At 38.3% G+C, this 16,256-nt stretch overlaps 1 protein-coding gene across 1 annotated transcript in view; it reads right to left on the bottom strand.

The window, feature by feature from the left end:
* Window positions 1–12,520, bottom strand: part of LOC108711324 (putative leucine-rich repeat-containing protein DDB_G0290503) — a 40,973-nt gene extending 28,453 nt beyond the window's left edge. The window contains exons 1-8 of the mRNA XM_041586697.1: window positions 12,363–12,520; window positions 10,531–10,865; window positions 9,323–9,459; window positions 7,181–7,469; window positions 2,939–3,036; window positions 2,221–2,314; window positions 1,470–1,595; window positions 804–929 (exon numbers count right to left, since the gene is read on the bottom strand). Of these exons, the coding sequence (XP_041442631.1) occupies window positions 804–929; window positions 1,470–1,595; window positions 2,221–2,314; window positions 2,939–3,036; window positions 7,181–7,469; window positions 9,323–9,459; window positions 10,531–10,719 (1,059 nt within the window). The 5' untranslated portion in view covers window positions 10,720–10,865; window positions 12,363–12,520. The remainder of the gene's footprint in view (window positions 1–803; window positions 930–1,469; window positions 1,596–2,220; window positions 2,315–2,938; window positions 3,037–7,180; window positions 7,470–9,322; window positions 9,460–10,530; window positions 10,866–12,362) is intronic.
* Between the last annotated feature and the right edge of the window lie 3,736 nt (window positions 12,521–16,256).

The raw sequence follows: 16,256 nt of genomic DNA, 5'->3' as shown, positions 1-16,256 counted from the left end.
ATTAACATATGAATCACATTATAAAGCCATTATCTTCCTTGTTAAAATCTGTTGTCTGGTTTACTAAGTAGACCAATGGCATGAGGCTATAAATTACATGATTAATAGGACAGAAGTATCACTCATTGAGGAAAATAATTGGACACATGACATGCTGATATTATTATTTGACTGTGGACCAGCCCCTGGTAGGATTTTTATGGTATCCCAGGATCACCCGATTACTTCTGAAAACTTGTCATCGTTTTAATGCATTTAGCCAGTTGCCACCCATTCCCCAACCTTACTCAAAATATTTTATAAAGTGGATATCAGACCTCGTATTGAAACAGTTGCACCTGGTGTAATACATAGTTAATGATGCCAATAAAATAGTTTTTGTTTGCTTATTTTTTCTGCCCTAGTTTATCTCACTGGCAATCTACTCATAACACTGAAGCAATGTCTTCTTACTCTTATAATTACTATGCAAAGACTGCCAGCTATTTAGAATTTACAATACAGGATATAAGTGAAACATATTCCTTCCTTAGAGCAATCTTACGGCTGACTTATTGTCATTTCTGATCTAAGCACAGTTGAATCAGTTAATTTTTTTTTTTTTATTTCAATATTTTTTATTGAGGAAATCGTGCATAACAACAAATCCGTCAGTATTGTTACTGTTAATTAACAGACATAGACAGCGAGGAAAACATCTCTTTTGCTAACAGTGAAGTGGCTAAATCCAAACTTAATAACATACGTAGCAGATGACATGATGAATCAGTTAATTTTTGAGAAATTGTGCCCTTGAGCCATACCAGACTGGTAGTGTTAAAGTTCAGCTGAAGATTAGACAGCTCTTCTTGCAGATCCTGATGAGCTCGGAGTGTGTCTGTAACTCTCTGGTTAGCCTCATTGGTTTGGCTAAAGGCCTGCTGACTTCCCTTAAAATAAACACAATCTGATATATTGATTTGTTATTGAATCATCCCCTATAATACAAGAGACCAAGTTGTATTTCTAAAAAAAAATCAACACTTTAACACATAAAGAATGTCAAGAATACACAGTAAAACTACTCTGCCAAACATACCTTTTATATGCGCATTGTCATGTGTGATGAAAATGTGAATGGTCAGGTTTAGTCTACTGTTATAGACATGGCCTACAGTTTGGCTATTATTGAAATGTATTTCAATTTTATGTTGTACCTCCAAATATCTACATTAATGATTGATAAAATATAAATTAACATCAAACCATATGTAAATTTGTAATGTTGAAGTCAAAAGGACAAATTCAAGTGGCAAAGACTTTCTTTCATGAAAACTCACAAAATGCTGCAGAGAAACTGTACACTGTAAATGATGTAATGGCTTTTTAGGCAGTAATGAAGTGGTGAAAATGTCAGATAAGTGTTAAACATGGCCTCAAAATTGGGAAAAAAAAGTTTTCCCTCAATGCAACTAAATTTAATGACCCACCTCTCTCAGAATCTTTAGTTCCACAACAGCTTGATTCTTTTCTGCCTCCAGGACTTTGACTCGATTGCGAAGGTAGAGGAGATTCTCACGTACAGTTCTCAGCTCTCGGTTTAGTTCATCATTTTCCTTTAAGCCATCAGTAACATTTACAATGTTATATTACAGCCAGTGAACATAATAGTGCTCATTTACAGTCACAGATGCGGTTGCACAAAAAAAGACACAGTTATTGCACAAGTCAAAGTAACATTGAGTTGATAATAATTTGAATTTATAAAACAGGCATGGACTGGCAATCTGTGGGTTCTGGCAAATGCCAGAGGGGCTGCTGTAAGTTGCCATAGACACTCAATATTTATTGGGCTGGTGGGAAGCTATTTGGGCCTCGGTGTACATGAAATGCCAGGGCCTGTTTTGATTCCCAATCCAGACCTGTTTATAAGTACATGCAAATCCTAGGGATACCAATCAAAGAACTCATAAAATGCCATTGCATATGAATGATGCCTTGTACCCTTTGGCTGCTTGTATTCATTGCTACATATGTTTTATAACTGTAGTTTGCTTGTAATTTAGAAATGTTAATAATTTTTGAGGAGGGAAGTACTGTTAATTTAGGAAATGCTGCAATCTCACAACATTTCCATGGCAAGTAATGAGCACATGACTTTAAATAAGGTGCCACCAGTGTTAAGAAAAATAGATTATAATAGAAATATATAACTCCTTCCAAAGGTCATTGTGAAGTTACCATTGGAGTCTTCTGGTCCTTGAATATGTTGGTGTAGTTGAGATTTTCCAGGTTAGATTTGGTCTTCATTACTTCCATTTCTAGATTAATAATCCTAGCAATAATATAGGCCACAGGTAAGGTTTCAAACAAAGACAAAACAAAGCAATACTGAAAGCATGTTGCCATACTAACAAAGATTCAGTAAGTGAGAAATATAGTTTTGTTTTCACATGCCAAAGATACTTAATGGTCTTGTTACTCCAAATGCAATTTACTGTAAAATAGAAAACATAAAACTGCTTGGTTTTAGCAGTAGGGGGTTTTTAAAGCAGGAAATAAATTTGTTTAATCTCTCTCTCTCTTAAACTAGGTGTAATAGAGTAGAACTCCCATTTTATGTTTTTTAGAGGACCAGAAAATATTAGTGTAAGGAAAGATAGGCCAAGAGTCCTGGCTTTGTGTATGTGCGCTGCTTCAGATTTTTAAACAGAAAAGGAGGGGATAATGTGTTTGGTTGTTCATAAATGTTAAAGGAAAAGGAGTGCTCCCATTAACCCTATAGCATAACTCCCTATATGCTTTTACTCCTATTTTTGCCTAAAATGGAAGCAAAGTATAGGGACCACTGCAAAAGAACAACTAGTAACATTTTAGCCAATATTTCTTTCTAACAGCAAAATATATGAATTACAGTAACTCTAACATTGTTCTAAAATAGATTGAGAATTCTGCTCACCGGTCTTGCAGTTCACCACGTTGCCTCTTGTCCTCATAGCGAGATACCTCTAACCATCCCTTTTCCTTTTCTAGCTGAGATATGGATGTTTCCAGTTGCTAAGAGAGAATATAAAAAAAAGATCAAGAATAGTGTGATTGCAGGAAAGAAAACATCCCAAACTCCTCCCTCACCCTCAAGATGCTGTTCACCTTCAAGTGCCCAAGTTACATAGCTAATTTGGGTTGAAAAAAAGCAATAACTCATCAAAATAAAAAATTAATTATAGAATAATGGTCCTCAACCTTTTTTACCCATGAGCTACATTCAAATGCAAAAAGAGTTGGGAAGCAACACAAGCATGAAAAAAGTTCCAGATCTGGTAGCCATAAATTGTGTCTCACAGACTGGAATAAATAATTATAAGCAGTTAATTCTGCATTTTGAGTGCTCTCCTCTTACTCTCTATAAGATTGATATCTGGTAGCCATAAATTGACAGCTTACAGGAGGCTTGGTTTGGTCATAAACCTCATTTTTTTGCAACTAAAACTTGCCTTCAAGCCTGAAATTGAAAACCAAACACTTGCATTGAGGCCACTGAGAACAATATGTTCCTCCCAGAGATCACTGCTGTAGAACTTGAAATTACAGTAGCCCTGGATATAATTCCAGTCCAAATAGTCCTCAGAAAGGCATTAATGGCGTCTGCCATCTCAACATCACTTGGATTGGTTATCAGTATATAATACACAAAAGCTGTGAATATCTTGTAAATTATATCCTTATAAACGGTGAGTAGTAATGTCATCAGTTATAAACGGTGAGTAGTGATGTAATTTCTGTCACATGACTCACTGAAACTTGTGTATTATAATTAATAAAGTACCCCCAGTTGTAAAATATGAGGATATTATAAGTTACCTCGGAGTTCCATGACCTGTATAAAAACACTCGGCCTTCGGCCTCGTGTTTTTATATGGTCATGAAACTCCTCGGTAACTTATAATATCCTTATATTTTACAAGAGGGGGTACTTTATTCACTATATAATGTCTTCTAATGTATTTGTAAAATTAATCATATCTCCTTGCAAGTGCCTTTTCTCCAGAAAAAAATAGCCCCAACCTTGTTTTTCCTCATAGTTTAATTATTCCATTCCTTTTACCAATTTTAATGCAAGTATGCACTGCATACTCCAAGTGAGGCCTTACCGTAGATCTATAGAGTTTATGTATTATTTTTTGCAAGGCAATCATTTGTTTGCTTTAGTAGCCACTGACTGACACTGCATAGAGTTAAGCTGGCCATAGATGTTGAGATTTTTAAAAGATCAGATCCTGATCGTGAGACCACGATCTTCTCAGAACGATCGTACGATCGTACGAATCTACCATCAACTAAAAAGACCAATTTACCAGGAAAACAAAGGGGAGCTGCCTGCTTGGCCCTGCAAACATAGATAGATTGCACTGGGACCGACAAAGATTTTTTGACCTGGCCGATCAATTTCCCGACAGATGTCGGCCGAAAAATCGTAAGATGTACGATCGTTCGAATACCACTAACCGCACGATAATTTCGAAGGATTGGTCGGGCTTCCCTAAAATCGGTCGTTCGGCAAGAAGAATCGTCGCGTCTATGGGGACCTTTACACAGTTTGTTATCATCCAATCCTTCTTAATTAAGGATACCCACAATGCACTGCCATTTAGTGTATAACTGGCATTTATGTGAATTGTACCATAGTGCATAAACTTGTATTTATCAGCATCAAGCTTATTTCCTGCCCAGTTCTCCAAATTAGTCCCATCAGAAAAAAAATAGATACAATACTTAAAATGTTCACCTACAGGTATTAAATGAACAAGTGAAAAGCAAAAACCAAGGAGAGACCCCTGCGTTACTCCACTAACAACACTGGTTCAATTAGAAAATGTTCCATTTACCACCAGTCTTTGTATCCATCAGCCAGTTCTCTATCCAAGCACAAATATTAGGTTCCAGGCCAATATTCCTTTTCCAAATTTTGCCAGTTTTACTTTGTTATCCCTATAGTATGGTACCTACTTATTAACTCTATAGCAATTGATTGATTCTCTGCTATAAGTCATTTTGGTTGCATGGGCAGCCACATCAGTGACATAGCTGAGCCATTGCCCTTTGAGACATGCATTTGTTATACTCATAAATCAACAATTATAATAATTGGAAACAGTGTTCACCTTATTTGTGCGGGATTGTTGCTCACTTTCTGTAAAGTAACATGTTTAGAAAAGGCACGATACTTGGTCTGAGGTTTAGATGCATTATAGTTAAAGAGAACTAAAGCTTAACTAAAGAAGTAGTGAAGAAATGCTGTACATTATATTTTGTCTTCTGTACCAGCCCAAGGCAAACACAGCCCTTTAGCAGAGTAGATCTGTGCCCCAAAATATGCCCCAGTAGCACCCATCTTCTTTTCTGCTGATTCACTGCACATGCTTTGCATGCCTCCCAACATTTTGGAAATAGAAACAGGGACAAAAAGATCTGCCAAGCGTAGCGTGGCAAATTTCTTTTACCATGCCCATAGCCATGGCCAATTAGGTGGCCACACCACCTAATTACCATGTTAATTTTACAAATTTGGCAGGTTATGAAAGTTTGAACACATTTCTGTGGTTTTTATGTGTTGTTACAGTTTTGCTAATAAAGGTGAATTGCCCTTTAAGCTGCATGTCACAGTTTCGCCAAGAACCTTGCTTATCTTAAATTGTTACAATTTCTTCTTTGCTTATCTAAAATTGCTACAAATTTATCGAAGTGCACCTGATGAGTGTTCTGGGCTCTCTGCCAAAATCCAATTAAGTTTTAGAAACTTTGGGGCAAATTCTCTAAGCGCCAAAAATACACTAGCAACGCACTTCTCCAGGCGAAGTTTCACCAGGTTGCCGCTAATTAACTTAAATCCAAAGTTGCGCTCAGGGAGACGAAAGGTAACGAAGTTGCGCTAGCGTTAATTTGTCAAGGAAAGCACAGTTACACTAGGGATGCCTAATTTGCATACGGCACCAAGTTAAAGTACAATGGACATATATGTAGCAGCAAATACATTACACTACACAAGCCTGGAAAAGCTTCATAAAATAAAATAGAGTTGTTATATTGCCCTACACATGTGACCACTGTACAGTTTAGGTGCCATATGTTAGGAAATGTAGGGGGGAAGGAGGGTACCCCAAAAAAATTTACGATCTTTTTCAGCCTATCACCCTTAAAAAAGTAAAAGACACCTATTTACTCTATTGCACTTCGCCTGGTCTGAGGTGGCGAAGGAAAGTCTGGTGCAGGTAACGTTCAGTAAAATGCGCAAGTTAGTGAATTACCGTGGTTACATCCCTTCGCCATAGCGTAACTCTGCGTGGGTAAGGGTGCGAAGTAGCGCTAGAGTAGGTCCACTTCGCTAGCGAATTTACGCCAGCACCCGTTAGTAAATCGGCGAAATAACGAAATTACGTCACGCTGGCAAATTTGCGCTAGCGTTACCCGATTCGCGCTTTAGTGAATTTGCCCCTTTGTATTTTTTTCTGGCTGTTCAGTGCAGGAGATCAAAGAGACAGACGGGACATTTCAGTAACAATCCAAGACTGCAGGTTGAGCTGTCAAAATCGTGACTGTCCCGCAAAAAATGGGACAGTTGGGAGTTATGGAGCCTCTGTGCTGCTGTCAATAACTGAGCTTAGGGACCAACTCAAAATCTACAGTACGCATAGAATTGAAATGTCACAGTAAAAAGGCTGATTAGTAATTAATACAGATAATTACTACATGGCAGCATAGAAACCAGTGCAACTAGCACCAGACTTTAATAATCAGCCCTGTAGCATCAACTTATATTACAGGCCAACCTCATTTTCTGCTTGATAATTTGCGACGACCCCTAAGCTTAGCTTCTCAACAGCTGCTCAGAGCCCACTGAGCATGTGAGTGTTACAGACACTTTCCAGGATGGTGACCTCCTGTGACAAGTTTGAAGTCCTGGGTCATCGTTTCTATTGAGAAGCTGAAACTTTAGGCTGGTACAATAAGTTCAGTATATAAAATATGGCATTTTTAGCCATATACATTTTTAGGGTTTAGTTCTCCTTTAAACCCTGATATGGAATAATATATTTTCATGCTTTTACTTTAATAAAATCCCTGCATTACCAAATGTAGAATGCTAAAGATTGGTGTAGTGACATAAAACTGTCTAAGCATGTTGATCCTCAAGTATACTTACTTTTTGTTTTACTGCCAGTAGTTCAATTTTGGCTCTGCTGAACTCCAGCTCCTTATCTCGCTGCTGCAGCTCCTCTGATTGCCCTTCCAGCTTCACCTGAGTATCTCTCAGTCTCTGGACCAAATCTGCTCGCTTTTGGGCACTTTCAGTCAGTGATGCCCTTAGATCCATCTCAGACCCACTCCACCCTCTTCGGCTCAATGGCAGCTCCAGACTGAAATCCTCAGAAGATGATGTAGGTAGACGGGACAGTGAATTTCTCCTTGAAATGGGAGGACTGGACTGGATTCTGGAGGAGAAACCAGGAAAAACATTTCCCTTTATATAAAAAATCTTAAACAGATGTAGACGTAGAATAATGACTTTTGTTAGGCTATTTCTTATGTGGTTTATGTTCTATCTTAAAAGTATGCCATGAATTCTTGATTTTCATCTTTCAGGGGTTAATTTATGAATGATTGGGGAAGGATTCCCAATAGTTCAATCTGTTGTAGGATTTATCAAAACCTTTCTACCTGTCATACAGATTGACGCATTAATTAAAGATGTGTCAATTTGGCAGAATGTGTTTGACGTCTTTGAGCACTGGAACGGTATTCAGCCATGTGGAGTGTTAGTAGTCATTGCTGAGAAATATCACCCTTCCATATCTTTGCTTCCCGAAGCATGCAAAGAGGAAAAATTTGGACAATTCTATTCTGCACTGGATTAACAAGCAATTTAAATTTCAAATGTTCAATATATTTACTTATTGAGAGGTAATTATTGTTATCCCTTAATAAAAACAAAAGAAAACAAAACATTGGACCTTGATAGATTGGCTACTAGCCAATTAATTAAATGCCTCTTAATTAAATGTATGGATTTTATCAGGGTACAGAGGAAAGGGTAAATCATAATGTATTAGTTAGGTTTGTAGCAGTTGTTTTGGCCATACATGGCAGAAAAACAGTTGAAAAATAGAAGGAGGGAAAAAAAGTTCTGCCACGAAATTTTTTTGACCATACCTATTTTAAGGCCACACCCCCTAAATACTACACCCATTTTACAAAATTTGGCAGGTTATGGAAAGTTTGAACACATTTCTAGGGGGTTTTACAGTCAGGTTTTAGGTGTTATTACACTAATTTACTAATGAACGTGAATTGCCCTTTAAGCTGCCAAGAGACCTGCTTATCTTAAATAGTTACAATTATATCTTTGTTTTTCTTAAATGGTTACAAATGTATCTAAGTGCAGTATTCTGGCCTCTCTGCCAGAATCCTCTTCAATTTAATTTAATTAAGTTTTAGAAACTTTGTATCTTTTTCTGGCTGTTCAGTGCAGGAGATTAAAGAGAAATTCTGGACATTTCAGTAACAATCAGGACTACGGGCTGAGTTGTCAAAATTGGGACTGCCCCACTAAAAAACGGGACAGTTGGGCGGTATGAGGAAAGGGTAATCCATAAAGCATAACAAATGTATTAGCTAGGTCTGTAGTAGTTTTTTTGCCCATACATGGCATCCCCTTCAGACAAAGCCACTAGCTTATCTGCCTGTGTACTGGTCTACCAGCAGGCTTGCCTGTTTAATAGCTGGCCATAAATCAGCCAGATATCTGTTGCTTGGGTTTCAAAATCCCATTGAACGAGGGGAGCATCCGCACGTTGATGTGCTCTCATCCAGTGTGTCTTTGCAGGCTCCATGGGATGATCTGATCATTGGCCCCAGGACTGATTTGGCTTAGCATGTGGGTGGCAAATCTTGCCCAGATCTGATTGCTTGGTGACCTAATCAAACAAGCAATCTGACCATGTATGAATCTCTGTATGGATCTCTTTTACCAGTGATGGGCCAAGCAGCTATTTTGCCTAAGGCAAGCCACCCTCCATTTCCTACACATGTAAGAGAGTGATGAGTGTGGAGGAGGGGAGTGTTGACGACCATCCAGGAGTTCCAGGATGCTGAATTAGTGGTATTTAGACAGAAGAGGTACGTGCCCCCCATTATTGCACCCTCTTCTGCCAACCCCTAGTTTCAGCCCTGAACTTTACTCACTTCTGCGGCTGCCGCTCTTGTCAATGGCTATAGAATATTGTTAAAAAAATCAGGTTTAACTGGATATCATTTGTTTACCATTGTCCTGCAGACTGTATATTACCTGGAATATTCTAAAGAGTGGATCCCCCTTATTGGACTTGTAGACTTTGCTCTTTCTGAGTGACGTGGACTTACTGAACTCCTGCTGTAATCTTTCCATTGCCCAGATAGAAAACTAGATTCTAAATTCACTGCAGTCTTTTAAAAAAAGAAAACAGACCAGAAAATTAAATTTTAACACAACAAATGCCATAACTTATTTAGCATCTTTAGAACAACATAGTGGGCCTAAGACTAGACACAAGTGCAGAGCTACATGCAGAGTGAGGTGCAATTCTTTGGGTTCCATTTGGGGTATAAGAGCAAATGTAATTTGGGCAAGGTACAAAGTACAATAAAATATGGAACATTAAACCAATTGCTCTTTGTATCTGAGAACAGGCAGTAGAACAACAGGTATCATTGCACTAATGTTAATAGTGATCCTTCAAAGGAATTCAAACGGTATACTGATAAACTGATACCTGGTGAATTTGACTCTGGATTGATCTCTAAATTTACTACGGTTTTCAATAACAACCCAAGGATACGTGATTTTTCCTTATATCTTAAAGTACATTGTTTAGAGAATTTGTCTGGCTGGCCTATTGTATCATTTGTAGGCTCACTTTTGCAACCGCTCTCACAGTTTATGTACTCGTATTTATAAGAGATTTTTAAAATGTTACCACAATGCTTGAGAGATACTACCGACTTTATTTATCCAGACTGGTATGATGATACACTGCTAATCCTTTTTTACATATACAGTCATTTGTTGATATTACTGTGTAACAATACGATTGCATCACCTTAGTGCATTTCTGGAGCAGGCCACAAGATGGCAGTGCGTTTTTGATAAATGGTTTGTATTCACCAGGCCACATTATAATAACTGGTTTGCTGGAATGTTTATATGTAAATACATATATAAATACACATTGCTGAGTTATACTGTACATTCCAGTCTATAGGAGGATAAGGATGGATCCTAATCCCTGATGCATTCTATCACCTTCCATGCAGCAGAATATATTTTGATGCATCAAGAGCATGCTAAAAACGTTTTCTCAACTGTTCATAATAAGGAATCTACCATATGTAACGTAACATTGCTTCTGGTCTTTTATTTCAGGACCCAGTGGTGGCTTTTAACCTTCATATTGAAATATTTTCTTTTAAGCATTTATATTTTGGCATTACAATTTTGATAATCAGAAACTCACTAACCTCAATATTTTTCTCCAGGTCAGATAAGACAGGGGATTTTGATAACTCCAAACCATGTCTGCTGCTTCCAAGATCTTTGTAAGACCAACAAGGAGATATCCTGCCACTGTCAACATGATGTTGGGAGCTCCCACCTGTGCCATACCGTGAGGGCAAACTCACATAACCGTTACACACTCTGTAAGACATTTACACTGTCCCGTGTTTTCAGTGGATGTTAATATTGCAAGCTAATATTGTATTTGCCTGTGAAATGGACACAAAAGTGCAACATACCGGCTCTTTGTTCTGCCTAGTTCTTAGTGATTGTGAGCTTGTGATTAGAAATCTTTGCTCTGTGGTAAACAAAGTTTTGTAAGATGTCAGAAAGCAAACCACATACTGCAATGTCAATACAATGATAAATTAAACTAGGGGGAAACATAAACATTCCAATATCTCCTTGGTTCCTTTAGTCATGTGATTATCACAATGAAGGCTTCCAAAAGTAACACACAAATGGTGTTACAATGGTGTAAGACAAACTGCTGTTGTGTGCTATATTACCCAGCATATGGATGAGTAATTTGAGATGTATAGTATAACAACAACATAAAGCCACCCTTATAGGCTAGGGACAGACGGGGCCAAAATCAGCCTGCTGCATGAGCAGTATCGTCATTCATGTCTGAAGCCCTGTGTCAGCTCTGGCACAAACAAACTTGCGGATTTCGGCAAAGCAAAGTTTCATATTTCTTTGCAGAAATCAACAATGGTTCCAAATGGAAATGAAGAAGGAGAATACCGCTGGTGCTAGGGGCTAAAATCAACCAGCGGATTGCAGCAGGCTGATTTTGGTGCCATCTGGCATATGCAAATTAGGGTTCATATTCGACCAAATCTGAAGGATTCTGGGGTTCGGCTGAATCCAAAATAGTGGATTCGGTGCATCCCTATATATTTACACATTTATATGGGAGGCAGAATGCAAAAACATACATCAAAATATATCAATTAAGCCTGTGAATAAACTGAAAATGTAACCTGGACAATGGGCAAATGTAATTGTATACAGTATCAGTATGGGTTCATGTGCAATAGTTAGGAAAGCTAGTAAAGGTATGGGATCCATTATCCGTAAACCCATTATCCAGAAATCTCAGAAATCTTCCATAGACTGAATTTTATCCAAATAATCCAAATTTTTTAAAATTATTCCCTTTTTCTCTGTAATAATAAAATAGTACCTTGTACTCGAGCCAAGATAAGATATCATTAATCCTTATTGGAAGCAAAACCAGCTTATTGCATTTATTTAATGTTTAAATGATTTTTTAGTAGTCTGAAGTATAAGGATCCAAATTATGCAATATCCCAGGTCCTGAGCATTTTGGATAACAGGTCCCATAACTTCTAGACTTTTACCTAAATCTCCCCTTAAGAAGAACTTTTGCTCGAATGCACATGTGCATTGGCCAGGACAGCTGCATTGGGGGGCTGGGAAGGCATGACAATCCTGAAATACCTTTGAAAATGCCTGCGGCAATGTCTAAAGATAGCTGTCCAATCTCGCACACAACACTTGCTATTATTTAATCATAAATATTCCAGTAATTTGTGAATATACTCAGGCTATACAGCCACAGAGAAGTTTTGGGACCCTGAGAGATCATGAAACCCTGGGCGCCTAACTTTAGACCTTGTAACATCCCACAGCCTTTGTTAAACTACAGCTCACAGAACCACTGACAGCAGGTTAATGTCATGGGTGAGCTAGGAGTAATATAAGAATTATGGCACAATTCTATTTAATATACTAACAGAATCAAGTATAGTGTAAAAGAATGACTTACCTGGTTTTAGGTATTATTTTGTTTCCTCCCCTGAGTCCAGTTAAGTTTCACAGGAAAAGAAAGCTTGTGACTGCTGCTATGGTGACTGCCAGCAACAAGGCGTGAGCTGCTACTTTTTATGATTAACTAGCAGTGATTGTGAAACTAGGCAACTGTCACTACCTAAAAGCACAGGACCCACGCCAGTGCTACTACCCCTTCTTGCAGGCCTGGGATTAACTCTTTGTTCTCCGGGAGGGGGCATAAGGATTTTGTCATTCGGACACAGCAACCTGGAATTATAAGTGACTTCTCTCCCAATGTTTACTGTTTTGTCTGCTACAGAGAGCACTGAACAAGTATCGGTGTCTTGCTAAATAAACACAAGAGTAATGATAAAACAAGTGCAGTTTTGATAGTGATGTTACATATACTTGCTTGGATGAGCTTGTGTCAGGCAATTGTGTGACTGTCAATTATATCTTATGAATTAATAATAACAGTGGGATGTGTGTTATAGTCATTACACAAGATTTAGCTACAGTATCTTCTGTCATATAAAGGACAAGGAAACCCTGATTCACTGAGGCTGCTAATACTGCACCCCAATAAATCTTATCTCTATGTATTTTCACTGAGCCATTCTCCTTTTAGGAAAAAAATGCACCAGTTTGTAGAACAAAAAAAATACTCATGGACATATGCAGAAACATTTATGGGGAGGGGGGGGCAAACACATCAACCAAAATCAACCTGGTTTTCTGGACGAAGTCTGTATACAGATGCTAATACTAGATTTGTAGAAAATGAATTTGTTGGCAAAACCCAGAAAAGTTCTCACATTTCACATAATTGTGTACTTTTGGGGGTGCTGTTAAAGCAGAGAGTGTATATCATGAGTGTATACTCAAGATGCATATCATGACAATACGATTCATACATAACACAATAATAGGTGATATAATTTGGGAATAAAGGTTCCATCCATATGCCCCATCCCCCATTCAGTGATCCCCAACCAGTGGCTTATTATTAACATGTTGCTCTCCACTCCCATTGATGTTGCTCCCAGTACTGGAGGCATAAAGGCATGGCTCCAACAGAGCCTCCTGCAGGCTAGCAAACCACATGGGGCTATCAATTAGCCTATCGCAGCCTTTATTTACCATCCCCAAGGAATTTTGTTTTTGCATGTGTGGTTCCCCATCTCTCACAGCTTAAAAAAGTAAGAGAACCCCTGCTGTTATTCATGGCGGCTCTGGTTCAATACCCGTATCAGGTACTTGGAAACTCTTCTAATTTTCAGGGTGTTCTCTGTATATCTGCTTACACAGACACAGGCGCCATGCTCCCTGTACTTACTGTATAGTAATTTACTGACACATATAAGCAGTCTCTCTCTCTCTCGCTCTCTCTCACACACACACACAGACACACACACAGACACACACACACAATCAGGTTATATCTACCTCCTAAACTGAAGCAGAGCCATATTCTAACAACCTCACTGTCAGAAACACAGCATCTAGGGTTGCCACCAGGCCAGTATTTTACCGGCCTGGCCAGTAAAAATGATGGCTGATCCCAATGTTATTAATAGGGAAAAAAGATAAATATATAAGAAGGCCGGTATTTTTATCCAGAAAAGGTGGTAACCCTAACAGCATCATGTGACAAAGGTGGGTAATAAAGAAGAAAATACAAAAGCAGTAAAGTAGTCTTGGATTCCAACTGTTTCTATACATCTGGTCTGGACTGGGATTTAAAATTGGCCCTGGCATTTCAAGTACACAAAGACCCCAACAGCTCCCCTTTAGCACACTAAATAGTGACTGTTTATGGCATCTCACAGCAGTCCCTAGCATCTGCCAGAACCCACAGATTTCCAGTCTGGCATGCTATATATATAATCTGTGCTGCTGCTGCGCCAGAAAACACTATTTAAAGGGTCCCCCACATTCATGAAGGGCCTAATTAAATATTCAGTGGCTGTGGGTTCAAATATGTTCGATTAAATGACAGCATATTCCCCTCCATGTAACCAAAACCTATAGATTTATTTCAGCACTGAATTGATTGTTCCTTTATATTCAGTCAACTCTACAAACCACCTACTAACCAATGTCTTCTTACCTTAAAACTCTTGTCAAGTAAAAGAATGTGCAAGCTGTATAACTACAACTCCCAGAATTCCTCTCACCCTGGAAATTATTCTTTAGAACTACTAGGGTGGCTCTGAGAGATGTAAATGTTGGTATGCTGCTCTGGTGCGTGCATAATACACAATGCAAAACTGTTTTCATTGCAAAGTGGTATTTGTAGAGTTGTGTCCATTAGGTAAAAAAAAAGTATACTGGCCGTGATAAGCACATGGTTAAAGCCAGGCAGTCTGGACCAGAAGATTATATTATTTTACATAGCACGCTATGTTTTGAACCTTAAGCTGACCATTCATCCCCATTTCATGGGGCTCAGCCCAGTTTCAGCATTTTAGTCCCCCTGGAGAATTAACCCCAAGGAGCATTAACCCCATGGAGTGTCCCCGTCTGGCAAAATAACTTTTTTTTTTATATTATACATGGAATTGTCACTGTGTCATCCCTAGGGTCGCCACCTTTTCTGGAAAAAAATACCGGCCTTCATATATATTTATCTTTTTTCCCTATTTATAACATTGGCATCAACCATCATTTTTACCGGCCAGGTGGCAACCCTAGTCCTCCCGCTATAAATTATGGGGGTATTTATATATTGAATTGCCACTGTGCCATCCTGCTATGAGTTCTGGGGGTATTTGTACATGGAATTGCCTCTATGCCATTCCGCTGTGAATTCTGGGGGGATTTATATATGAAATTGCCACTGTGTCATCCTGCTTTGAGTTCTGGGGTATTTATATATGGAATTGCCACTGTGCCATCCTCCTATGAGTCATGGGGGTATTTATACATGTAATTGCTTTTTAAACAGAGATTTTTATTGAGCATATATCATATGTGACATCATACACCTCGGTGTATAAATTATAAGAAAAGGAATCAAGGAAAGGGAGGAGAAGTAAGAATTACGGGGGGAGGGGAAAGGGGTGAAATAAAGATTCATCAAAGTAACAACACAAGCATTTTAGTCGGTAGGTGAGTGAACGCTTATTTAAAGTAATTAATTGATAATCTATTGTTGCCCTGCAAGGATAAACAAAATTTGCTGGTTTTAGAAAGACTTCTGTAGTTGATATAAATAAGCTGCTATGTACTGAAGGGGCAGCCATTCAAAGTAGAAAAGACTCAGGTTTACATAGTAGATAACAGATAAGCTCTATAGAATACAACAGGAACTTTTCAGTTATCATCTACTATTTAACCTATGTCTTGTCTTCTTATTGTCATACACAAAGGCTGTCCTTATGGCTGCACAGCAGCTTGTTTATATAAACTATAATAGTATTTCTGAAGCAAACAAAGCAGTTTTACCAGTGTAGGACAACAGTACATTATATTTTAATTCATTTAACACACTTTGTTGTTACTGTTCCTTAAACCTAGCTGGCTCTACCCCAAAAGTTTTCTTAGACTGGATTTTTGGTTTGTCTTTCAGTAGTGTTTCACAGAGGTGTGGCCAACAAGTGGGCGTAGGCTAGTTATTTCTCCGCGTCGCATTACCACATTTGGAGTCCTCAGATTTATTTCAGACAATCAGGTAACTTTAGGTCACACCTACAATGTCTTCTCGCCTCCCTCTTTACCCGTTACAACCCCATTATAGTTCAGTGCTCCACCCCAATTTTTTTTATTGAAAAATATACTTTATTATATATATAATATAAATATATAAAAAACAAACAATCTTTACAATGTTCTTATTCAAAGTGCTCCACCCCAATTCCATATTTGAATCTCTTGCTCCCTTCCCTCA

Source organism: Xenopus laevis, chromosome 3L (genome assembly GCF_017654675.1).
Source record: "Xenopus laevis strain J_2021 chromosome 3L, Xenopus_laevis_v10.1, whole genome shotgun sequence".
In the NCBI taxonomy this organism is placed as follows: domain Eukaryota; kingdom Metazoa; phylum Chordata; class Amphibia; order Anura; family Pipidae; genus Xenopus; species Xenopus laevis.
The sequence above is the reverse complement of the archived record's forward strand: the minus strand, read 5'-3'. Positions and strand labels throughout refer to the sequence as shown.